At 39.9% G+C, this 26,366-nt stretch overlaps 1 protein-coding gene across 3 annotated transcripts in view; it reads right to left on the reverse strand.

The window, feature by feature from the left end:
• Positions 1 to 1,742: 1,742 nt before the first annotated feature.
• Positions 1,743 to 26,366, reverse strand: part of EPB41L5 (erythrocyte membrane protein band 4.1 like 5) — a 51,969-nt gene continuing 27,345 nt past the window's right edge. For 2 of the 3 annotated variants that reach the window (XM_032190142.1, XM_032190141.1), the window contains exons 15-25: positions 25,425 to 25,543; positions 16,142 to 16,308; positions 15,222 to 15,316; positions 10,282 to 10,410; positions 9,561 to 9,622; positions 8,789 to 8,899; positions 8,283 to 8,376; positions 7,215 to 7,292; positions 6,266 to 6,307; positions 5,716 to 5,849; positions 1,743 to 5,329 (exon numbers count right to left, since the gene is read on the reverse strand). In XM_032190142.1, the coding sequence (XP_032046033.1) occupies positions 5,272 to 5,329; positions 5,716 to 5,849; positions 6,266 to 6,307; positions 7,215 to 7,292; positions 8,283 to 8,376; positions 8,789 to 8,899; positions 9,561 to 9,622; positions 10,282 to 10,410; positions 15,222 to 15,316; positions 16,142 to 16,308; positions 25,425 to 25,543 (1,089 nt within the window). In that variant the 3' untranslated portion in view covers positions 1,743 to 5,271. The remainder of the gene's footprint in view (positions 5,330 to 5,715; positions 5,850 to 6,265; positions 6,308 to 7,214; positions 7,293 to 8,282; positions 8,377 to 8,788; positions 8,900 to 9,560; positions 9,623 to 10,281; positions 10,411 to 15,221; positions 15,317 to 16,141; positions 16,309 to 25,424; positions 25,544 to 26,366) is intronic. The other variant, XM_032190144.1, reaches the window with a different exon arrangement.

Raw genomic sequence — 26,366 nt, forward strand, 5'->3', positions numbered from 1 at the left:
CCAAGTAAGCTGCCAAGTTCCTCTCCGGCCCAGGTGCCCGTCTCTTCCATCAGAAGCCGCCGAGTGCCCACAGGGTGCAGACCGACAAACACATTCCTGCAGAGAGCCACACGCTGCCCCAGCACCCCGCGTGCCCCTGGCTTTGACTTCCCGCTGGCCCCCAATGCCCAGCTCCTGTCCCAGGTCTCATGTCCCCAATGCCCCAAGTCTCACGTCCCACCCGTCCCCCACCAGCATAGCACGGAGCTGCTAAAAGATGACTTTGCAAGACTTTTGCACTGATGTGGTGTATTTCAGGACACAACTACAGCATAAACATTTCAAGATTGGGTTCGAGTGGACTACAGATCACAGCTTCTTGTTCCCATGTACAGTTTCAATACAGATCTCAGTGCAGTGCCTAAAACAGTTCATACATCACTATCCTCGTGACACAGAAGCGAGAGGGTGCACTTTGTTTTATAAAAAAAAATAAATTATACATTGTGACCTACCACCGAGCTTTACATATAAAAAGGTAAAAATACAGTAGTTAGTGTGGCTTTAACAAAAAAAAAAAATCTAGCTAAAAAAATACTCTTACAGACTTTAAAAATAGGTTTGTCCAGTTATAGGTAAGGGCGTGTGTGTGTTTAGGAAGCAAAGTGCTCAGGCCAAGCAGGACAAAGGAGGAGAATCTGGAGGATCCCTGCTCCCCACAGGCTATGCCAACTGCCCAGACCTCCCTCCTCAGTGCCGTACGACAGCAGACTTCACGAAATCACACAAACTCTACATCCACTGGAGCGCAGTGGAGGGGCCCTGGACTCATTTCTGTGGTGCTAAACTCTGACCAAACACACGCAGATTAGACCTACACCACTGAAAGGCCATTAGCAAGGATTTTTATTTTTTTGGTATAAAAGTTACGATTGTCCAGCTGCATTTGAAAGCTGTGACACTACCACATCTAACAGCTACACAATTTTACTACCGCTTTCTAACTAACAAACTCTCTGTGCCCAGACAGCAGAGCTTTAAATGCTAGCTGGCTGTGAGATAGAGCTGCTAACACTTCACCTGCACAAGACTTGGGCTGTACCAGAACATGTTCACAACGTGAAAAACAAATCCAGTGCTGTCTGTGGCAGACCTTAACAGTACAGCTGTGCTTCAAGAAACAAAGTGGCAAAGACAGGGTGCAAAAGGACAACAAGCAAGGGCTGGAAAGAGCTTGTGGAAAGAGACCCAAATGTAACTGGACTGGTCACCTGAGCTCCTCATCCAGTGCAGCACATTTTCTTGCCAAGTCGTGGCCAAAAAGCCCAAGACACACCATTTATATGGCTGTCTTTGACAAAGCATACCTGGAATTTCAGTTTAAAATTGAATTCGTTCAAGCTAACCCATTAACCATGGCTGAGTACCAGGTATCGCATTATTTTATACCATGAGACTTCCCTACCACTGAACTAAAGAAAACTAAAGAAGACATCCCCTTAGTTCCAGTGCTAAGAGGGCCTGAAGTCCCACACCTTAATTCCTGTTTCAAAAGCTTGTAGTTACAGGACCATTACCACCTACTCACACATGCAGGCCCTCTGGTCGCTTCCTGTTAGACTAGATGGGTGAGATTGAAATGCGGTTCTGCTGTCCACAGTTCCTTAAGATTAATCACTTTGAAATGTAGTGTTGTGTGTTTTTTCCCCTCTTTTTTTTTTTTTTTTTTTTTAAAAAAAAAAAACGTTAAAATTTCTGCAAAATCTTTTATGGTGTACAATCATTTTTCATTTTTTTCATGTAAGTTTTCACTCTTTGACTACAGAGTGAAAAAGCATCCATCCCTGATCAGCACTGCATGCACACAGCAAAAGGGTACAAAGACAGTAAGCAGAGGCTGGAATATGCATTAGTAAGTCAGTTGGGGATAACTTTCTTCAGTTAAAAACAAACAAACAAACAAACAAAAAACACACACTTTTTTGTTAAATATATTGTATAAAAAAATCAAGGAGCTGGCTTTTTCTAAATGGCTGCACCACACATGTGGCTGTATCCCTTCATTCTTTCAACTCTCAAAGCCTCTAAGTGGTTGGCAGACCCGCCAACAGCCCAATGTCAGATTAACACAGAAGTTTTGTTTATAAAACTCTTTAAACAAATACCAAAAAATAACCTTTTAGAGTGCGGCTGGACTTATAGCCAATCAATAGAGTAGCAACGTTCAGATATCTTTTTTTCTCAATAGCATGCTGGCATTAATCAATATTTTATAACATCAGCTGCAGGTACTACTGCATCTATTTGTGTTTGATAATATCTAAGTGATGAGTAAGGCTGCATTACCTGGTAGCCAGTCATGGTACCACACAACACCTACAGTTTTAAAGCAAAACAGTGATGCAAAACTACAGGACGCTCAGACTCCAAACTATGTGCCTGTTTAGATCACATCACTGTGGTGTCTAAGTCTCCTCAGGCTCCCTGTATAAACAATTGGAATAGCTAAATAAGCTATGTTGAGTTAAATGGAGTATTTTCCCAGATGTCACTGGGAAGAATCGGGTTTGCAGTCTCAAATCTACTAGAAATTGCAAATCCCCAATGTAACAGTAGAAATTCTTGAATTTTTAAGTATTAGGCCATTGGAAATTGAGGGAAACCTTGCCTCTTTGAAATTTTCCTATGTGTGTTTAAATACAACACCCCCCCTCGACCACCACCACCCCAGCCATGCTGACAGTAAAGAGTTGGCTACTTGGAACCACTTAGATTTTAGGGGGACACATTCACCACATGTGTTATTTACTTGTTATTCGCTGTATGTGATTGCTTGGGAGGAATCTAAGGATGGTATTTAGCACACAACGCTGTGAAACTGTAAACTTCTGTTATTTTACTTTAGGGAGAAATTCAAGCTAACAGTTCACAGAGCTCCTGAACCCAATGGGAAGAGTCAAATATCAAACATGCCTTAAAGAGAATGCTACTGCATTCTGTCTATTTACAAAACCAACACATGTAGCTGGCGAATGCCAGCTCAGCTGCTGAGCAAACAGATCAATAGCAAGTGCCAAGTTTCCCCACACAGTCCTGGCTTTGTGCAGGAAGCAGACTGTTGCAGCCATAGCTTCCCTTTTCCTGCAGGAACTTTTCTGGCAACTCTATTAATCCACACTCAGACATTTGATATTTGAATCAGGAATCTTTTACGTTTTAATACACAATAAGGCTAAGACTTAAAATATAAAAGCTAACACTCAACTGGAAGCAACAATGACAGGTGGACACCGGGGATCAGAAACATGCTGCCCGGTCCCAAACAGCAGCTCTGTTCTGGCTGGCAGCGCTGAGTGCAGAGCATGCCTGGAGCACCTGCCATCAATTTCAGCTCTGGGTTCTCCAGGAAGTGGCTGCAAATCATTGTCTGCAGAGTGTCACTCTGCTGTGTCAGTCCAAATTGCTCCCAATGGTTTCTGTGTTTCTCTATTAAGGCCTCTGGGGCTTTGAGGAGTGGCAGTTGGCCATGTAAATGCTAAGTGGTTTCTTCCTTAACACTCTCAGTCAGCATCTTACAAAGAAGTACAAAAACAGCAGTAAGAACTTCCAGGACATACCTTAGTCTGAAAGAAGCAGCCTAGTAGGACACCAGCTTACCTGCACAACCCACAGTGGTTTGGTCCAAATCTCTGTCCACACTGAGAGACGTGCACGCAGCAGGTGCGCAGAAAGGAAGTTGTACGTACAAGTTTCAAACTAACTTTCACATTTAAAATTGTTTCTAAGAACCACATGTATATAAATATTTATAAACAGCAGCACTACGCAGAAAACAACCTCCAACCCCAGTCATACATACAAACCTCTTCCTGAGAAGGAAGGATCCCAGTAGTTTCACCTGTGCTTCCCTGTTTGGAGGTGTGGAATTCGTCATTAGGCTTCTACACTTCTCCTTCCTCTAACTCTGCATTGATATTTTTACAGGATACACTTCCAGTGTCCATGTGCCCTCACCTCTACACCTTCATGTGGGGATCCTGCTGCCTGGGACTCAAATGATCTCTTCAAACTGTGAATATTGTATCCTGTACTTCACCTGAGCACTGAAAGGTCTTCACCAGCACTGTGGAGCATGCTCTTGCAAGAACCCTGCTTTCCTACTAGAGGAAGCAGGTGAACTACTTTTGGGAATGTTTCGACTTTTTCTCCTATTTTCACCTTATTCTTTCTATTCTTTGTTCCACATACAACTGGAACAGGACTCAAGGTGGTAAGAACTGACCTGGTTGTACTGTCAGGCCATAACATGCCTGGTAAGCATCTCACAGCATCTGGAAACAACATCTAGGAACAGTATGAATACAAATAGGAAAAGTCTTTTCCTTCCTAGTCCTGAATGGCAACAGAACTAACCTCAAAGCAGTTTCTGAAGTAAGCTGTACTCATACCTTCACTGCTTCAGCATTTAAAACAAACAAACAACCCCCCATATCTATAGCCTAAATACATGTACTTGGGTCACACAGAAAATAAAGTAACCAGTGTCAAAAACCGTGGGACCTCTGCTGTAATCTGCTAATGCTAGAAGTTGTTTGGCAGGTTAATTTTCCTTTTCCTGCTTGCAATGAGCAGCTCAAATCCAGTCAAAGTAGTTGGTCACTGATGGACTAGATTTTCATTCCTTCCAGGTACTGTAACAAGAGGTGCAAAGATTATTAAGGTCTTTAAGGCCAAAAAGGAGCATATGTGTTGTTAAAACAAAGGAAAACCAGTGGGATTAATCACACAGAAGAAAATTACCTTGGCTGTATCAAATAGTTATCACTACCGTGAACTACCATATAAAGTATGGCCACAAGATGGCCCTACAAGTTCTCCTAATCTTCCCAATAATACTCTACAAAGGTCAGGGATGTGGTGTTCAAACACTATATAGCTAACATCACAGTGATCACTTGCCATTAACACTTCAGAGGCAGCACAGGGTAAGAAAGACTAAATCTAGTGTGAGTGGAACACAAGTAGATTTTGTTCCACATGTTCAGAACTAGCTCCAGTGTGGCATTCACTTCTAAGGAGAACATCAGATTTTCATGTGGTTTTATATTCCGGTTCAAATTATAATTCCAGTTAGATTGCAATAAATGTGGAAGTCTCTTCCTGGATCCTAGCAAACCAGCTGGCTGCTTCTGTCCCATTCAGCAAGAGTTTGATCCCAAGCAAGTTTTTCAAAACGGCTGCTTGTAGAAGACTGGAGTTTTTACAAGATGGGAAGTGCAGAAACTCCTTCTTCTAGAGTTCAGTGGTGAGTAAACATTTCGTCCTTATTGTAGAATCCTCAGTGACGGGGCTAAAAGAGAAAAATGAGGCTCTGTGGATACATTCCTACAAAAATCCCTTCCATAAGGGATTTAAAAAGCAAAAGATATTGCTGGGAGCAAAACTAAGAGATGAGTATAATTCATAAGAGTATTAATACCTGCTCCTTCATAATCTAACAAAACCAATGTATAAACCTTTCCAATGGACAACCAGAAGGGCAAACCAAACCAAGTTCCAGTAGTGCAGTAAGTAGCATCATTGCCATCCACATCCTGCCCACTGAAGCTTTCCCTTTCTTCAGGGATTCACTGAAAGACCTGGTCATCACTGCTAACTACAGCTATTGAAATGGAAGTAGCAAGAGCACATACATTCTCCACATGCATACTTCTGATGTGAATGCTGGGAACTTACCTTGCAAGGACTTCAGGTGTCTGCTGGGATGGTGGTTGTCCAGCTGATGGCAACAGAGCCTCTGTGCTGCCTTCCATTGCTTTCAGAGCTAAGGCAACATCATTTCCCAAAGGCCCATTGGAAATCAGTCCAGTCTGAATTGGGGAGAAAGAAACAGGAAACCATAATAAAAACCTGCTAGCACAAGACGTAATAATTATTCAGTATGGTTATTTACAACAGAAAACTAAGATTCATAAAGTTCTAGGGTGGGCATCACTAAATGCAAGTGCTTCAAGAAACTTCACGACATTTACCTGTAATGTAAACAAAGCAAAAGCGGAGTTTAAGTATTAACAGGATATCTGAGTATCAACCTGGATTGGTTTGCTTCAGCTTTGGGCTGCTGCTTTTGATGAAAAAAGAAAGCATGGGCTTTCAAATTAACACAAATTATTGTATTTTATTCAAGGTCCCATTTTTTAATCATGACAAAAACTTTCTCTCTCTTTTTAAATTTGCCACTTAAATGCTTCATATCAAATTGTTAAGGAATGGTTCAATAACTCACTGGCACTATCCACTTCGGTGTTATCGTGGGCTGGGGAGACACCTACAGAAAACAAACAAAAGCTCATTAGAACAGGATGGAAGTAACAGAGAACATTCCTGAAATAATAATGCCCGCCTAAAACAATATCAGATATTTGTAAATCACCAGTCAGAATCTGCTACCCTATAGAAGAGATCTTTGAACCATGCTAGTGATTAGCTATAGGTGAAGTGACTTCATACAAAAAGGTAATTCACATCCACGCAGCATATGGCTAACACCTGCTCACTCACAGAAACTCACTGAAAACAGTTTCAGCATAGAGCTCTCTTCAAAAAGGCAACTGAACCCATTATTATTTTCTGCTTGGAGGACACAGTTAACTGAAAGTACACTTCTGTGAACAGTTTATGGTCCTACTCCTTCCCTTTTTCTTCAGTGCCCACAGTATAGCTCATTTTTCCCCAGTGCATTTTTTTTTAATTTATTTCAATATAGAAGCATTTATTTGTATTAAAAGCTTTGTATTAAAAAGTTATTTGCATTAAAATATTTGTCAATTTTTTATATATATGCACATCTAAATATATTGTGTGTGTATGTATATAACGTGTGCATATATAGCTGCACAGCCATATACATATAAGGTACTCTATATATCTAGAAGTCTGATAAAGCAGGCTGGCACTTGCATCATACTAAAATAAGACTAAAGGCTGTTGTAACACAGATACAAGGTAACTCTTGAAAACAATTCAGGTTGCTTCACTTCCCTTACAAACTTATACAGCCTTACACCATCCACCCTAAAAGGCAGGTGACACATGCAGTGACCCAGGTGAACCACCACTTCACTCCACTGCAGCAGGTCCAAGCCTGGTGGACAGATACTAAAGCCAGAACAGAGTTTATGAGTAAAAACCATTTTATGTGGGAGGGAAGAAGTTTGGTTTTGAAATACATTTACCCGAGGTGTGGCTTCTGTAAAGTCAATTAGATTCTCTGTCAGTGATGTTAAGGAAACGTCCTGGTCATCTGGAGTGCTCTATGGAATAAATCAGTTTTGAATTGAATTCCCAATAGTAAATAGATAGGTTTGCTGAATACTCTAGTGGCTTCCTGCATTATGCACTGGTGTCCTTATTGAACACTGCCATTCACCAGGCCTGTTTTCTCCAATCTTGTCGTGTGATTTTTTTTTTTTTAATGATCTTTTATTTCACTTTTCCTCCATAATATGCTGAAAGTAATGTCATTGCCATGTAAGCTGTTAAACTGCCCTTTTTTCCTGTGCAAAGATGAAGTATTGCACCATTTGACCAAAAAGGTCAGTGAGGTCTGCAAGGTGAGTATCTGAACTCAGAAGATGAAGGTGATTAATTATTCAGTGGAATAAATTACATAATACTGGTTTAAAGAGATGACAGATAAAGGGTGTGTTGCTTTAGTTTTCCAGATTAACCCTTCCGCCTGCTGAAATAATAGCCAAGTCCAATTTGGGCTCACCTTTTGTTTTGGAAAGGGACAAACAAAAGTTGATCCCTTAGCGCTGCACAGATTGTTATGTGTGTTTCACAGAGTCCGTTTATAGAAAAAAAAAAAAAAGACTACCTTACCCTTAAGGCAACCAAAATACAGCAACTGAACATTTCAATTTAAACCTTTCCCTCCATGTTTTTTTTTTGACAGAAACTGCGTATGTCAGAATTTCATCCCTGCAGTCTCTTCCCCAGAGCACCAAATTATTGGGATATACATGGCTCCCCGAAAGAAAAAATGAGAAGTGAGAAACACGTCCAACCAGCTTAGAAAAACAAGTGCCAGGCAAAGAACCTGACAGGAGTCATACATCCTTCAGAGCAATGTATACAGTGTCTGTCTCTGCTCCAGAAAGCAGTCTTTGGTATTCACCAGTGACTGGTATTCACTGTGTTATGACAGGCATGCAGTAAGGTCTGTTGTGGCTGCCTGAGGGCATCAGTAGCTCAGAACGCAACACACAGAAACCTTCCAGGCTGACAGGTGGTGGTGATACCTTTGAAACAGCAGCCTCCTCATCTGGAGCCAGACTAGCCGGAATCAACAACTCTTCGTGGCTAGAGGCAGCACTATCCTCATTTGATGTGTTACTGGAAGGAGAAAACAATTCTCATCAGTAGATGTAGCCAGTGTCCTATAGACCTGACAGTATCAGTACCTTCAATCTTCAGCAGCTTTTTCAGCGCTTCTTCTAATTTGTCTACACAGGACTGAAGTCTTCCCTGCTATCCTCTTATCTCCCCACTTGGAGCCAGGGGATGTCAGGTATTTCAGTCATTTCAAAAGATGAGAGAGACGAGCTTACTGCTTGATAGCATGCTCACCCTGAGGCCTGGCCTACACTGATTAACTGTTGCAACACTACTTAAAGATGTATCTATAAACCTGTTTAGTTAGATATACCCTAACTGCTCAGCACTTTTCCTCATCTTTTCAAGCCTGTTTCATAATAAATTCTACATGGTACTCATCCCAGCAAGATTTTTCTCATGAATCACTTACAGAATGAAGGTGTTTGAGGCAGGGGTTATTTTCAGGAGCTCTTTTGGTTCTTGAAATATTGGACTGGTTGCTGGGGAGCTACTCGGTGTTTTGCCTGAGGGGAGAATGTTCCTGGTGCAATAAAAAACAAAAACAAACAGAAAGGTACTTTTTCACTGAAAGCTCTTCACTTGCTACAGCACAGTTTTGAAATTGCTAGATGCACATTTTATTCAATATATTGCCTTGTGTTCTTTGAAGTCTGATACATGCTTATGTTCATAAAAGGTCAAGATATTACATAGTTACGATAAGCAACACTTATTTTTTCATTGCCTGAAATTTAGCTAAAATAATGATCATATGAGATTCAGTAATTCACAGGAATCAGCTGTGACAGATTTCTGTACACAGATTTTTATCTCCATTGAAAAACAGCTACCGTAAATAGATACTTCCCCACTCCTCACACTGAAGTTGTTTGTGTCAGAAATAACTGCAGTGGTCAAGGCTGCCGGTGGAACAATGTTTATCAAACTGAAGTATGGGAGAAAAAAGTAAGATTATTTGGTTTACCTTGTACATGTCAAAGCTTTGCAAATGTAGTTTTTGCTGGCTTTCATTTTAGAAACACTTCATGCTTACCAGGTTAAACTACACTATGACAAGGTAAAATGCAATGATCACTGAGTTACTGCAAAATCACATGGAACACTGAGACTCCAGAACTCCAGGTTCTCAGTGCTGTACTTGGATAACTGGATTGCACTTTTCTTCCAAATCTATACAGTACCTGGCAGCAGCATCCTGAATAATGGAATTCTTGGTACCTGCCAGGTTGTCTTCTCTCACAGCCTAAGAGAAAAAAAACAACAAAAATACGCATTTCTAATACCTGTTCCCATTTCTTATACCAGTTCAGAGATTCAGAAAAAAGCCAAGAGTCTCCCTCCCAGCATGAAACTGTGATGTTTACTTACTGCTCAAAGACTTAAAACATCAATTCAGTGTGAAAACTTCAGTGTAGATAATTCATTAATGTAACCAAAAAAAAAAAAAAAAAGCCATTATTTGCTACAAAATTTACTAGAACATGCTAGAAGCATAGCCTTATTCACTGAATTGTAGAATATTTTTTGATTGGAAGGGATCCTTTGGATGTTATCTGGTTCAATCGCCACTCAAATTGAGGCCAAATGTAAAGGTCGATTAGTTTGTTCAAGGCCTTACCCAGCTACATTTTAAGTGTTAACAGGGACTGCAATTCCTCCCTGGGCAAGCCATTCCAGCACTGGACCACTGTGAAGAAAGGCTCTCTTACTCTGCCACTCTTTGGTCCTCAGCTCCTGGAGCACCCTTATTTGCAAAGCACCTTCTTCAATACCAGGCAATTGCAGAGTCAAACAGTGAAAAAGGGCATCTTCTGAACATTATTAATGGTACCCCCCTCACAACCAGTTCTAAAAAGAAAAAATATTTGAGAACATTGTAGTCCTTATCACTAGAGTATTTACCTTGTGACCTGCTTCTGCCTGGGCCTTCAGGATATTGCTTTTCATATCTGCTGGAAGCCATGCTGCTGCTGCTACTGGGCTCTCAATTGCATTGTTAAGACATTTATCTGTCAGCTTTACCACTTCATCCTGGACATGAAAAAGCCTTTGTTAGAAGCAGTTCCCACATGAAGATCCTGGACTGGAATTTATTAATAACAACAAGGCTCCACGTGAGAGGACAAGCAATGGTTATACTGAAATGAAAAATAATCTCCTCATTTCAAAACTTAGTTGGAAAATCAGAGCAAAACAAAGCAGGAAAAAGCACAATGCTTAAAAGGAGAGATGCCAAAAGCTGTGCTAAAAATACAGTGTGGAAGAACTGAGCAGCAGTGGACCCTCAAAACGTAGCAGCTTACTGATCTGAGATCAATACAGCAGCCATCATATTATATTGTTATAGCCTAACTGTAAATTGATAATTCATTTTCAAAACCAAGTTGGGAAGATTTTTACCTTAAAATCTGCTTATAAATTAGGACAACGCTTTAATGTGCTATTAGCTCCCTCTCCCATCGCTAATTATATCAGAATAAATTGGCAGGCAGATACTTTAGGAGGACAATTAAAAACGAGATACCTTTTCAATAGAGAATATTGCATTATGTGAATTGCATTTCTTAATTATAAAATGTTAATTAAGCATTCAATCTACTAATTGCTATTTGATTAGTGACAGAAGTTAATTAACTGAGTGGAAACTAAACCTTATGACCTTTCTTCTCAGGGTATGACTCAGCAGGGGGAGACAGAGCCCTGCTCTCCTCACCATATGCCACTCGCTGGCTGAGGCTGCTCCACCAGCAGCTCCTGCAGCATGCACTGCAGCAGGCACCAGCCTGCTACTTGCATGAAATGCAGCGTGTCCAGAAGGAATGAGTCCCATTGCATAGAGTGCAGGGCAGAAGTTAAAAATAGAAGGTGAAGAATACCTGTTCCTCACACAGATCTCTATCCACTTTTCACTTTTTTTTTTTTTTTAATTAAGTGGAAATAGGAAATAGAATGTCTAGATTCCAGTATTTAGGGAGGAGAAAAACATTTCCCCTTCTTGTCTCCCTCTAAACTACCTTTTACTCATTTTACAGAAACTGCTGGAATTGCCAAAAGCCTGGAATAATTAAAATTGAATTATTAGGATCCATACGGTCAAGGTACCCAACTGTGATGAATCCTTACACTGGACAGAATTTCTAAGGCACTGTTCCAGTACCAGTGAAATAGTAAATTTGATTGTTTTAACTGAGAACACATCAGCATACGGATGCTTTAAGCACCATTTTGTGGTTCCTCTCACTTTCCTCCATCTGAACAACCAATTTAATTGGGCCATGCTAGTCTATTAGCAATTACATTCCCAACTTTTGAAAAGGTTAGTATTATTAAGAGCTATTTTAATGTATTCAAAAATATAAGTTCCATATCACCACAGCAATATCTCCATCAATACTAAAGATACATTTTTTTCAGTCATTTCAATTTTGTGCTTAAAAAAGGCAATGGTGTTTTGCCATTTTACAGAAAGAGCTTGAAGTTAGAAGGAAAAGCAATTGACACATGATAAGATGGCCTCAAGAGGTCTGATTTACAAGACATTGAGTTATCCACGTAGAACAGTAAAGCTGCTAGAGCTTGTCAATATCCTAGCTCATTATGAATTTCTATTGTTTCCATGTACTAGGCAAACTATATTTGTACTTTAGCTTCATGTTTTGACTGCAGGATAAGTCCACTTCAGAAACTGATGAAAGCAGAGAGCTCAGTGTATTTAAGAACTTTGTGTTCCCTTTTGTCAGATCTGGTCACTGTACTAGGGAAAGCTTGGAAACAACAAAGTTGTATTCTTCCATCCAGCAGATTTTGGCAGAGAGCAGCTGTGAAGAATGAAGCCATTCATTCCACACTTCCCAGTTCTCATTCTAGAAAGATTTCTCCCTCTCTAAAAGGGCACAGATACAGTATAAATATTTCCTTATCAAATAAATCAGTCAGGAGTGTCAGCATGTATAGAATTATGTAAAGATGATGCTGGCAAGCCATCTTTGACCCCTGACAAAAAAGTTCAAGATTTTTAATGAACAGAGCTGGAGTGAGCAGTTCATTGGCATTTGATTGCGTCACGAAATTCAAGATGCAGCTCTGCTTTCAGAAGCAGAAAACTAATGCTTTCCCTTCGATGCACTTCACCAACCCTTTTGTGCACTGCAACTGTTTCTACATAGGTCGGTATCTTATGCACTGGTAAAACTTAAGGGAGATGAACAATGCTGAAATTTGTAATTATGCACTGCCAGAGAGAACACTTAACACTGCATTCATCTGAAGTAACAGCAAACTCCAGGATCTAAGCACACTGCAAGGTTTTAGTTGGTGCATTCCAGCCAACTGTGATGCATTGTCCCATTTTTTCCAGGCAGAAGATGCCATAAACACCTCTTTTTATGAGTAGGTTAACAGTGGAACTAGGTGCAGGACAGCCAATACACACATTATGTAAAAAATAAAGAAAGAATAATAATAAAAACACAACAAACAAAACCCAACCATGTACAGAAATTAAAAAATACATATATAAATTAAGCAGACTTCAAAGTCAGGGAAATAAGGCATTTTCAATAGTTGTTCTTATGTCACTCTTTCAGGACACACTTCCAAATCATTAGCCTTTACCTCTAGTCGCAGCTGGGAGATGCTCATTTGGCACTACCATAACCTACTTGCCTTTGCAGTTTGAAGCACACAGAGACAGTCTCTAATCTGCCTACCTTTTTAAACAAACACTCTCGAGTCACCTCTTGATAAATTACATCATAGGGGCTGAAAAGTTGTTAAATCTTTTCTACCTGAAGAAAATCACTTATGATATGCCCTTTTAAATTTTCATAAAACAATTTAAACTTCCTTCCTGAAAGCTGCTAAGTCTTTGTTTTCCAAAGAAAGAATCAAATTGCATTCTGTTCATCCATACACCTCCTATTTCTCACAGTTAAGCAAATGTTCTTGCTCTCTCATCAGGGTCTTATCACCCCAGCATCTGTAACCTTTATTATCCAAAGTTATTCGGCACCTCACATGGCAGCTGGATAACTGTGAATGTGCTGGATTGGCATCTGCTTGTTAGATTAGCTTGTTACAGGAATCTTATCTCGCTTACTATATTGCAGCTATGATTTAAAAAGCACTAATACAATTTTGCTCCATTCTCTCCGTTTAACCTCCTAGATGTTGTTGTTTTTTCTTTTTCTCTCAGTTTGAACTCAAATGGAGCTCAACAGGAGAAAATATTCTGCAATAAGCGGTATTCTTTGCTGTAGTTTATGCAGAGGCAGTGTTTTGGCATAACAGGACCTACGGGCTGCTGACTAATCTTCTTAGAGACTCTGTAATCTTTGTAATGCAGTCACCAAGCAGAAAGGTACACAAGGCACCCCTGACATCAGTCCTTAAAGGGGACTTGAGCACAACAGCCTGCAGCAAAAAGTACACCAAAACACCAGCCTTTTCTCACATCAGGGGGGCAAGCAAGTGCCTAGGAACAGGCTTACCCCAGCACACACTGCTAGAAAACCCTCTCAGAACCTGTTTTATTTTATCATTGCTGGAATAAGTCATACCAACTTCACCAAAAGGCAGATGAATCCTCAGGCCTCCCCCAAACAGTAGGGTATTGCAAACAGACTTAGTATTGCAGATTGCTTTACTCTCTCTGCTTGTTCAAAATGCAATAAAGCATCTAAAGTTTTAATGTAGGAGAAGCAGATTAAGTTGTCCTTTTTTTTTCTTTTTTAACACATGATTTATTCACAGTCAAGCCTGGAGGGAAAACTAAATCCCAGTTTTTTTAAATCCAGAATCTGATCTGTTCAATTTAAGTACTTTTTAATATGCTAGAGTTTTAGAAACCATAGTCGCATGCCCTGGCTATACTGCAAAGCAAAGCATGTCCTGTATGGGTCCAGTTGTCTGACAATCAGCGAATTTATCAAAATTCTCTGCTGCTGTAAGGGAGGACCCTGTGTTCTCCAACCCTTCTGGTTAACATTACTCATTTTCATTACAGCTCTTGCATTTCTTTGACACCCCCTCCTTCATGAGTCTATTTCATTCACAACTTTAGAAGAAAAAGTGAGGAGAAGGTACTAACAAAATAGTTCAAAACCAAAAAAATGTTAAAAAATAGTTTATACATTGTCACTTCATAGATTACATTGGTTCATTAAAACATCCAACAATTACTGTAGGCGACATAGGAATGAGGGTAGCCAGGGAAGGAAAATCAAAGAGAAGTAAGGTTAGAAGCCCCTCTCCCTGGGCACCGAGCCATCAGTGGTTCAGATGGTTCAGGGCACTGAACCATCACTCCTCTCTGTGTAAACGCACATCACAACCTCCACTAACACCTCCTGAGAGCTGGTAAGAACCAGCTACTTAACAGAAAGGACCGACCAGCAGCCAACTTGCCTCAAAACAAAACATCAAAACAAAGTTCTGGAAAGGTTATGGAATGCAACTGAAAAACATTACAAAAAACGCTCACCCCTTTAAAACAAGAGGATGAATGATACAACATTGTACAGTTAGCAACCTACAAGAAAAAAAAAAAAAAAACACAACACAAAACAACAGAGAAACATTTCAAGTGTTCACACTTTTTGCTCACACAGATTTTAAAAAGTTCCACCAGGCTGCAGTCTGCATATGTGTGTGTTCAGTTCTGCCTCATCGTCTTTATCTCACTGCCCTATCATGCAGAGTTTTATATACAACAAAATATTGCTTTATTCCCCAATATTACTCACGTTCTTAAAAATCTTGCAAAAAGACCAATTTAAGCACAAGACTTTTCAGAATTATCTGGAAAAAAATAAGTGACCCTGCCACGAAGGGTGCCCAAGTACCTGCAAGTTTATGTTTATGTTGGGCCGGTCAGCTGGCACAGGGCTGCTGCACTCTGCCTCCAGTTGTTTCAGTTTTAGCAATGCATCTTCAAATGCTGAAAAAGACAGAAATGTTAACAACTTACTAATAAGATATCACTTTGTAGTTAAGCTTGCTTCTTGCGTTATTCCTGAATGCTAATCCTAAGGTTTCTGAATTTGGGGTGAAAAAAATAATTAAAAAAAAGCAAACTGCTTGCTCAATCTTCAATTTAATTTTCATTTCTACGGTCTATATGTATTCAACTAGAACACTACTCTCCTGCATGTTCATTTATCCAGCCATCTTTACAGTGAATGAGCAAGCAGCAAGAGGTAATTGCTCAGATGGCAGCACATTACTGTATTTGTGGCTACTCAGACCCCACAGAGAACCGTGACTTTTCCCTTGTACCTCTGTTCTTGGAAATAAGATGCTTCCAACTGAAACAGGCCACAGCTGACTAACTTTGTCATCCCAACCTACGTAACCTAACATTATGTCTTAAAGATGTCTTACGCAATCCTTGAAAAGTTTGTGGCAAAAAAACTGTAATTTAGTAAAATCAAAACAAGGCAGCTCTTGAAAGCAGTGTTAAGGACAGTTCAGCAAATACAATGGCAGCAACATTAGAAAGCTCAGAGGAAAGTCTGATTCTGAAACAGGCTCTCCTTGCAAACAAGTCATTAGCATTTTGTTACAGAACTCCTGCATGCACTGCTTCATACACTAGAGAAGCTGCATTCCACTGGCAAGCAAATTTGTCCCTGTGCATGCATCTAAGGGACCTCTCTAAAACAGTTTTGGATTTTTGTATGGAAACAGCCTCATAACCATACAATCAGGTAACTTTGACCCCACACACCACAATAACAGGAAAAAAATCTGTAAGGTTGCTTACGATCAGAGTCTGTTTTTTCATTTGAAGTTTCCTTCATCCCAGGATGAGGGCTACTAACAAATTCTTCTGACTCTCTTGTTGCCAAGCCAACAACGGGATGGCCTACAGCATCATCAACACAAGTTTCTGGCAGCTCCGTGCTGTCTAGTAAATCAACAAGAGGTACACTGCAAAGGCAGAAAGATGGGCAGATATAGGCAGAATTCTGTTACCATTCTTTCTGTAACATGAAAAAGCTTTAACCACATGCAATCTTTTTTCAAGTTGTTTTCTGGTTACCAGAAACATTCTGGAAAAACTCTTCCAGGAAACTGTTCCAAGCTTTCGGTGAGCTTACAAGAAAAACAAACAAACAAACAAACAAAAAAACAACGAACACTTTACATCTCTAGAAGAATTGACCTCACAGCAGAACAGGTGTACTTTGTCTGTTGCTCACATAGCAATGGAAGAAGTGAAGAAAAAGGGAGGGGAGTTTCTGTGGAAACCTCTCCGGGATTTATAAACACAGCAATTAGATTGTGAGAAAGGAAATCTTCAGGCAGTCTTGCTGAGTCCTACAGTGTGTACTTGAGCTCTTTCTGAAGGCAAAGATGCACTGTGGCACGTTATTTCTAATTCTCATACTGCAAGCTGACTCCAATTGTTTCAAGAAACAAGATAGTTATCAGCTAGTAAATGTGCTTTTTGGAACAAATACTTGAAGTGTTTTGTTGTTGTTGTGTGTTTTTTTTTTGTTTTGTTTTTTAGCAGACTCAAGGTACATTTCTGCATTTTTACTTGAGAAAAAAAGGCATGCAGGAGGGAAGCTGATACTCTTCATAAAAAGTTATTAATTTGTGCAGCACTTCGTGCAACCGTTGGACAAAGGATAGAAGGGTCCATGGCAGAGCGCTGCATCGATGCCATGTTATGGTTACACATATCTATAACTAGTTTCAGTTTTGCTAACTTGGGCAGAGATGTGAATGAAAACTTAGCAGTCACAGTATTTTGGGCGAACCAAAGCATGCACTCCATACTCTCTTAGGATCACTTGCCTTCACCTCCTTTGCTTTCTAATGGGAATGTCTCCTTTTGTCTTACCATCTGTATTTACAATAAAAATAGCAAACCCAAACCAAACCAAAAAAAAAAAAAAAAAGAAAAGAAACAAAAGTTGCATTATGATGCTTTTGTTGTGCAAACAGCCGGGAATCTCATCCATCTCTTGGAAGCTGAGGAAAGCTATGTTAACAGCAAACTATCAAATACAGACACAAGAGCTGCTGCAGAATATAATGGTTAACCAGACAACCTGCGTATACAACCGCAGTTTGATTGCCACCCCTTTCAACCAAGGATCACGTTTACATACAACGTGGTTGAAATACTGACTTAAGAAAAAAATTGCTCTTGTATTGCTTTTGACAGTTCTGTCCCAAAGATGGGAACAATGAAACCAAGCAAGTACCCACCCCAGCAGAACTTACCCTTATGCATGGACAGAGACACCTCCTACTTTAGTGTTTAGACCAGCTTCTCACTAATGGGTTAATGCCCCTTTTCTCCCTCCAGCCCCTGGAATTTGGAAACAGTCCAATGTTGTCACTAGAGGCTCCAGGAAGAAAACCTCCCTTCAGCTCATGCACCCAAAAGAATCCTAGTTAAATCCAATGTTAAATATATACCTTGCAACCACGCGATGCCACTGTTTAAGTGCTAATAATGTGCGAATCGTCTTAAGACAATTAATTGTTGTGAGGTAAACTGAGGTCACTTGCTCAATTCTCTAGGCATTGGAATGAGAAGCTGCTAGCAAAGCAAATAATAGGAAAATTTCAATCTACTGTATAGCCTCTGTGTGCACCGCTAATGGGAAGTAGCAAGCAGCAGCCTTGCAAGGGATACAGAGAATTTCAATTATCAGAATTGAGTAATGGGCAGGAATAGATGCTCTTCCAATTAAGGCAGCAAAGGGAGACGGAATTCTGCATCTTACCATAAGAGAGGGTAACTACTATGCATGGAAGGGAAAATGTTTTCTAACCTTCACAAGGCCAACATTTTTCTTCCCGTTTTCTGACAGATTTCTGTAAATAGTCACCCGAATGTTCAGTATGACAACCATCATCACCAGATGTTCCGAGTTTGCCTGCAGCACACTTGCAGGTACTAAGGCCATGGCGTGCTGAAAGAACTATGTACATATAAGCCCCTATAAACTCCATCTAAGGGAGCTGATGTAGCATCAGTATCATTCTTCATACTGTAATCTTCTTGTGCTTTCCTGAGTATTGCAGCACAATGGAGAGAAACTGAGTAAAAAATTAAATTTATCTTCATTAGAAAATAGCTAGAATAATTATACTATCTTTTTTTTTTTCACCCTAATGACAACTGCAGTAAAATTTACTACAGATATGAGAATTGATTCAAAAACTTGCCTACTAGAGATACAGGCAGTCTTGAAAACTGATGACATATTCAAATGGAAAATTCAGTAAGTTCAGAGCTGCTCCAAAAGTAGAATATTTGTATTTAGGCAACAGAAATTTGTAGAGAAACTTACTGCCATTTGTGCTGTGGGATGGAGGACTGGCTGAGGTAGCAAGGGCAGGACGTGGGAGAGCCACTGCAGCTTCATCGCTGCATCACAGTGAGGCCTCAGGGAAACTGAATGAACTTTAGGCAGACTAGAGAGAAGCCTTCCAAAGCCAAGATTCAAACAGGAGCCGTTTTACCTGCTGAAATAGCTACTCGGCCACCCTGAGATAGGCAATCACAAAAGGCAAGTCATACCATGGACACCCTCAGCCACTGGAATTTGCAGGCACAAAGGACGAGTTCAAAGAGCAATAAACTGTTTGAGGCCCCCCAGATTCTTCATCCTCTTCAGAGGATCAGCAGGAAATGGCCAGACTATGTATGTAAGCACAAGATACTATTTTTATCACTTCACAGAATTTCTGACTTGTCTTACAAAATACTAATAAAACAGTCATGCCAGTTATGAGGGAAATAGTAAAAGGCTTACCACATAAAGTACAACTTCTACAGCAGTAAGTATGTAGTACTCAAGAGTGAAATATAGCTTTCAACATATCCCTATTTACTCAAACACTAAAGGATATTTGAATTTCGTATAGTAACAAGTGCCAGGCATGATTGTCTTCAGAATCAATGTCTACCAGGTATTTCAGGAAACATTCAATGAGAAAAACTGATAAAAGATACCAGCAGTTTAAGCCATACGAACAGTTATGAACATAGGAATTTTCTTTCCCTTATCAAAAATGCAGAATATTCAGGGGAAAAAAATAATTTACCTTTTGTAGTGAGGAAAACAGAAGGAAAAATCCTAGGGATGTGTGATTCAGATTTCAGTCAAGCAGGGTTATAAACTCTAAGATTTTTATGTTCTCCCATTTGTTTGAAGAATGACAAGATCAGGAATCCTCTTAAGTAATAGAAGAATAAGAAGAGTCCTACCCGTTCGTTTATCATTCTGTGGGATTTTGGAATATATAGATATCATAATATATGCGAGCCAATAACTACAGGAAATAGGAAAAAACACCCTTATAAGAAGTTGCTGGCTGCAGAAGCCTTATAGGTACTAAGCAGAGATCTGTCATTACTACACTGTTTAGAAATACACCTGTACACTTCCTGAATGCTATTCCTAGTGCACATGACCTGTCCTTTTAAAAAGGCAGCTAAATATTGTAGGCATCAATATGTGCTAGTTTGGTACAACTTCTCATTTTGCTGCTGAGAGCTGTCACTGTAGCAGAAACCAGCATAGTTCTTCCAAAGTCAATGAAGTTACCCTAAAACAAGTCCAGCAAAGAGCAAAATTGATTCTCACAGTGTATGGAAGATTCAAAGGCAGATGGGAAAAGCATGCAACTTATATCAATAATAAGTTGGATATGAAGGATATATGCTATCTGTGGTAGCTACACTCTAATTCACCAATTCTTCTCTGATAGCTGAGTCGTCGTCCAGGACCTGCAGTGGCCTCACCATTATGTTCACATTAAGCACATCTGAACACAGAACTCTGCAGTAGAACAGCAACCTGATTTTTTGCACATTTGATTATTGCAAATTAAAAGTAGCTAATTTCAGAAGACATATGAAAACACAGTGTTCAATGGTAAAGACAGTCCTTCATGTTATTAAAGGCCTACAAGTGTACCGATGAGCCACCAAGCTGGAGTCTTCACCTTTGACTTAACAATTAACCTCATGAATCATATGGCAGGACTGGTGTGTGTCATGAAATAGTTCTGTTTCATTTTGTCTGGAGCACAGCAGCAAGAATGAAAGAAAAATTTCTGGAGAGCAAATAAGACGTTCCCTAGGAGGGGGACCCTCCTCCAAAATATCACTCTTTGCCTTTTCAGGAGTTCTGATAATTTTATTCTTAAAAAAATTAAAATATTCTATCCCATTCCATTACTAAACAATATTTTTTTTAGATGAGGACTTGTTTAAAAAATTATTTTTCAGATCAACCACCTACCTTAGATATTTTTAAATAATCATGGTACAAAAGGAGGGGCAGTTACATCCTCTATTCTTTTAAGATTTTTGAAACCACATTAAGATTCACTGGTTGCACATGCAGTTTTGTTACCAACGTGACTTCCTGCATGGCTCCCAGAGATAAAAGCAGCTAAAAACCTTACAATCATTCAGAAAAATCTTAGCACAATTAAAAAGTAATATATACTCTATTTAAAGTAATTGTGACGGGTAACTTGTCTATATGTTATTTTGTCTTTAAAGACTAAATACCAACAGCATAACATGCAGAGCCTTTGTAACACAAGCTTTTTTCTCCCCTAGTCATCTCCGGGTCCGTTGTCCTTATCTTTTGAGACAGCTCAAAATGCAATTTTCCAGCCTCTGCTACAAAGCAGCCTCAAGCTCCCGAGAGGCCCGCGTGTCTCACAGGCTGGTCATGGTGGTTTGGACAGCATAGGTGACAGCACTGCTACGAACTCCTGCATTCTTCACATTGCGCTCATGAACAAAAGCAGAGTACTGTCCGTCTGCAGCGGGGGTCCTCAGCGGGGCCCGTGCCTTCCACAGGCTTCCACCACGTTGGCAGGGGTCGGCAGCATCAAGGGGCCTGGATTATTGGGGAGCGGGAGGGGGCACAATTAGTAATTAGGTGGGCATGAGAGGGTGGGGGAACAGCAAAGCAAAAGTAAAGACAGCATGAGCGATGGGAGAAGACAAGGAAAAATGACATTGCTGGCAGGTAAATATCTGAGGACAGAGGCATGCGAATATATATGTACAGTAAGGCAGTGTCAAATATACCCCTTTACTGCTCTGTATCATGCATATTCTTCTGAAATTAGAAGTTAAGCTATCTCACACTTACACTGTCTACACTTACAGAAATGAAAAGCATTCAGTATTGCAAAGCACTTTGCAAAACTGAGCAAGACCCATGCGTTGCAGATGGAAGAAAAACGCGAGGTGGAGGAACAGACCTCCCAGGCATACAGTGCACTGCAGTTTCAGGATGCTGAAAGGGTTTTTAAGCAGCAGGTCTAAGTGCACAATTGGAACAAGCATCTATTAGCAACGCTAATTTTTCAAAGTCATTTGAAAACATAGATTTTAATGCAAGTTGTTTGTTTTTTTTAAGAATGAAATAGAAATTGAGAGAAATGAGTGTTACTGTGCAGGAGCAAACAGTGCAGCGTACATAAGTCATTCACCATTTAGTTTGCTAAGGGACTAACTCTTAGGCACTTAGTCAGGGACTAACTAAGGGACTAACGAAGTAGCTGACTGCAGTTATGCTTAACTAACAAACTTAGTTGGAAGACCACCATTTTAGAAAAGGTTACAACACAAAGACCTTGCTTTCTAATTTTGCATGTGGTTCGTAAATGCTACATTTCAAATTCATAAAATCAAAATCCTGTGCTATGCACAGGTACGGTTAAATTCTTCAACAGTTGGAACAAAGCTCTTCAAAAGCTAGAAAAAGGAGCAGGAGAGAACACTCATCACTTTAAATAGTGTTTTGAAAAATATTTATAGCTTCCTATTTAATGGCTCCTTGCACAAAAGGCATTAGGCACAAGTATCTCCAAAGCAGCAGGGATAAACATTTTACTAAAACTGTTGAATTCTAGAAGGCTTAAAAAAAATGGACAAATATTTGCTAAGTGTTGACTGTGTTATCCTAGGATTCTTCACTGTAATGCTTTGAGACAGGCTGCTGCAAGTTACAGTCAGGTATCAAAAAAGTGCTTGAAAAAAGGGTGCTCTCAACCTACTCAGAAATTCCTAAAACAAACGTTTTCCTTCAGTTCAATGTAAAATTCTCTATTCAGTAATCCAGTAATATAAAATTCTCTATTCAGTAATCCAATAATAATTCTCTATTCAGTAATCTGTTGTTCAGAGGGCATCCTGAATAGTCCCTGAGTTCAAATTCCATCTTCCTGTGCTGCAAAAAGCCCAGTTTACCACTCCCAGCCCTGCCAGCCCAGCCAAGCAGGCAGCGCATAAATTGGAAGATCACATGTGCAGAGGCAGGGAAGCAGAAAAGCATGCAGGATTCACAACAGTGTTAAATGATTAATGTTCTGCGATAGTCCTCCTTTAGAAAAGAGAGGGGATTTATGTAAAGCTCACCCATGGGGAAACTCAGAGTTTTGGGTTTTGTGAAACCCTCTGAGGAAATGACCCGTGAATGCTGAAGGCTCCAATCCTCAACAGTTTGTTAAATTATTTTCCAGTTTCTCTAGCTTAAACAGTTAAATGAAAACTATAGCCACTACGAAGCAAAAACAATCCCTTCTGTGTTTGCAATAAGCAAACAACTATCAATCATTTGTCTCCTGCCGTATCTTAGCACAGACAGCTTCTCGAGAAAAGGCAATTCTAGAAAGACACCAATTGGGTTTTAGGCTTTCCAGCCTTGCAGTTAATATTCCAGACCATCCAGAGCAGCATCATTTTCCTGTACTAACATTTTATAGGAATGGAGCAAAGAAAGAAAATAAAAACACTAGAACCATTCCTGTCTGGCAAAGTGCTTTCTATGACTTGGCACTGATGCTGTTGGCAGCTGCAGCATTCACATCTTAAATTAAAGGAAACATTGACATTAGGAAGGGATCTGATCTGCAACACAGCCAGTACAGGCATCTGCCAAGAAAAGTACAGAAATGCACAAGGTCGGGACCTTACTTCTAAACCCCTTCAATCTAACCATCAACAAAATCCCCAGTCCAAATATTCTGGTGTTCTTAGCAATCCTTGGCAAGCTCTCTCTAAAAGAAGACTATTTTTCTGACAGGAAGCAAAGATAAATCATGCAGAAACAGGCCAATTAAAGACAGCAGCGGCTGAAAAGAGATCTTGTTAGCAGCACCGAGACCCCAAGGCTCGAAGGCACAACAGCCCAGCTGCAGCCCCCGCGCTAAGTAGGCATGTTCAGGCCCTGCATTAACCTAACCCCTCTCCCCAGCTATGCAACCAGCATGTGGCTCCTCTGCCGACTCAGCTCCAAACTGCTGCCTTCTTCCTGCAGCTGGATTTGTCCATTATCACAGGCAGGACAACTTCCAGCGAACGCATTAAAACCATTCTGCCAGAAGACAACTGTCTTCAGTAATAATTATATGGCTATAAGAGATATAGCATTTACACAGTACCACCACTGCTCTTTTGATTAAAACACATTAATTGCAAGGAAATACATTTTCTTTATGGCATGCTGGTTTGGGTTACACACAGGTATAGGTTATATTTGTTCCCACTCTTCAATAGAAAGGCTACTGACTGCAGCAGCTGGGACCTAAGCTCAGATCCCCTGACAATGTTAAGAAGGACAGGCTCAGGTTCTAAATCCTAAAAAACGAATACCAAGACCAAAATTGAAAGAGATTGGCTACAGAGTCCTCTCTGCTTCTGAACAAAAGCAGTGTGATCTCAAGGAGCAACAGAAGCCTTGGGAATACCAGAACGAATGCCCACCTGAATCAGATACCAAGGAAGAGCTGTTTGGAGCAGGAGTCAAACATTTCGACCAAAAGAAATAATGGCTTTAGCACGCATCTTGCAGTTAGACAAAAATATCAACCCAACATTTCATGAAGGCTGAAGAATAAAGAAACCACCACCTTTCACCCACCACCATGGAAGGAATCGAGCGATCAACAGGATCTCACCACAGACAACCACAGATTTCAGATACTAGACAAATCAAGGGCAAAAGAAAGAAAAAGAGCATTGATCATGTATTCTGATTGAAACTTCAATATAACGCAACAGATAAAGCAGAACTATTCTCCCACTTATAATTCAAAATCAATAGTATCAAAAGTTTTTATAATCAATATTATTTACAGAATTTAAGCACATTCGTCATTATACTGTCAGAAGCAGAGATCATGTATTTTTAAGAGATACTGAAACAAATTAGGTTCATATGCCAGACAATGGGAGAAGGATCTTTTCTCTTGAGGGCTGAAATGGCTTATGATAAGAGCTTTACTGTCCCTCCATTCCACCACAACTGCTCCTCTACAGTCTCACGGAAATCAGAATTGCCCTTCTAGGATTAGCCATACTGCCACTAAGCGAACAAGAAGCTGAAAAAACGTCAGTAGTGTACACAAGCACTGGGCTGATATATGTCAATTTTGGTTCTGAAATATGTTTGCAATATAAAATTACTTTTAAAAAGATTAATGAGATATAAGTTCATCTTCAGATCAGCCTGATTTTGAGATGCATACAATCCATATAAAACAAATCTTCTCTATTACATAAAAGCAAAGCTCTTATCTTCAGCTTGTGTTATTTCCCTCAAGCTACCATTCTCTCCAAGACAACAGAAAGATCAGCTTGCCAATTGCAAAAGATTTTTCTAAGATATTCACAAGGATACTGATTTACAAGGTTGTGCATTTTGTTAGGGTTTGAAGTAAGTCCTTGGGCTCCATGATAACAAAGGGCCACAAGGAATATTATGGCAAAACAGAAGGACCCAGCTCTCTCCAAGACTTGAAAATGCTGCTATGGATCTAATGTTGGCATCAATGGAGAAATTTTCCTTTGGTTGACAGTGACTACACATGTTGTTCTCACCTCCCCAGACTGTATTCACAGCAACAAATCAGCTGCATCACCACTAACTTGTCTTTCAATTTACATTGAAGGTGCGAAGTAGGAAGTTCATTTAAGCATAGGTAAAGAAACAGTCACTTGGATCATGCAAAAGCAAGCAGAATTCATTTCCCAGCAAAGCAGAACATACCACTTCTTGTCTTGCTGGCTGGCTCCTGGGCTCCTTGGGAGGTTTTCTATTTCCACCAGGACTGGGGCAGAAGGAACTGCTGCTGTTAGGACAGGTACATTTGGCTTTGCATTCCAACTCTTTGGAGGCAGAAGAGAAACAAGTAAGTTACTATAAACTCTTCAGTTAAGCAATGACACCTTATACATAAAATATATCACCACTTTTTCTTACACACAGTGATAAAGCAAGGCTGTTTTCTTCCATTACTTCCACAGCACTGGATACCTATGACCATTTTTTTCCAGTACTATACACAACACCAGGATTGCAATGAATCCAAAGCAGCTCAAACAACTCATTTTGCAGAGAACACAAAAGGCTGAGCAGTGCACCCACGTCTGTTTGCTTCCAGCTGAGATTGAGTGTTTAATGTTAAAATATAATGTTAAAATAAACTGGATTTCCCATTTCCACCAATCTGTGACCCTTTCTGCAGTTGCAATACTACAGAAAGCAAGACAGGGTCTTTCCAAACACCAAGTCCTATTTTTTGATACTTAGAATGGTATCAAACCATTACCTTACTGTTTTCAGTGAAACGTGGCATTTTGTGCACAAGTACTGAGAAGACTGGTGTCTCAGATTTCCCTCAAGCTCAGAAAACAATGAGTTTTTGCTAACATTTTCTCTAATTTGCAGATGCACACCCCTCTTTCAGAGTACTAGAGAAAAGTACTAGTACTAAAAAGTCTAGAGTACTTTTTTCTCTAGTACTTTTAGAGTATGCCCTTTGGTGTTAATTAGCACATACAATTAACGTACTTTGGATACTACTAACTCGCACACAAAGGTACTTTCTGTACCTATGAAAACTTGCATCTATAAATAGTATAATTTTTATTGCATAGAGGTATGGTGTATCTTCCTCGCTCCAGGTAGTCACTTCTTTGCATGCAATTT

The sequence above is a fragment of the Aythya fuligula genome, chromosome 6 (genome assembly GCF_009819795.1).
Source record: "Aythya fuligula isolate bAytFul2 chromosome 6, bAytFul2.pri, whole genome shotgun sequence".
NCBI classification, from domain to species: Eukaryota; Metazoa; Chordata; class Aves; order Anseriformes; family Anatidae; genus Aythya; species Aythya fuligula.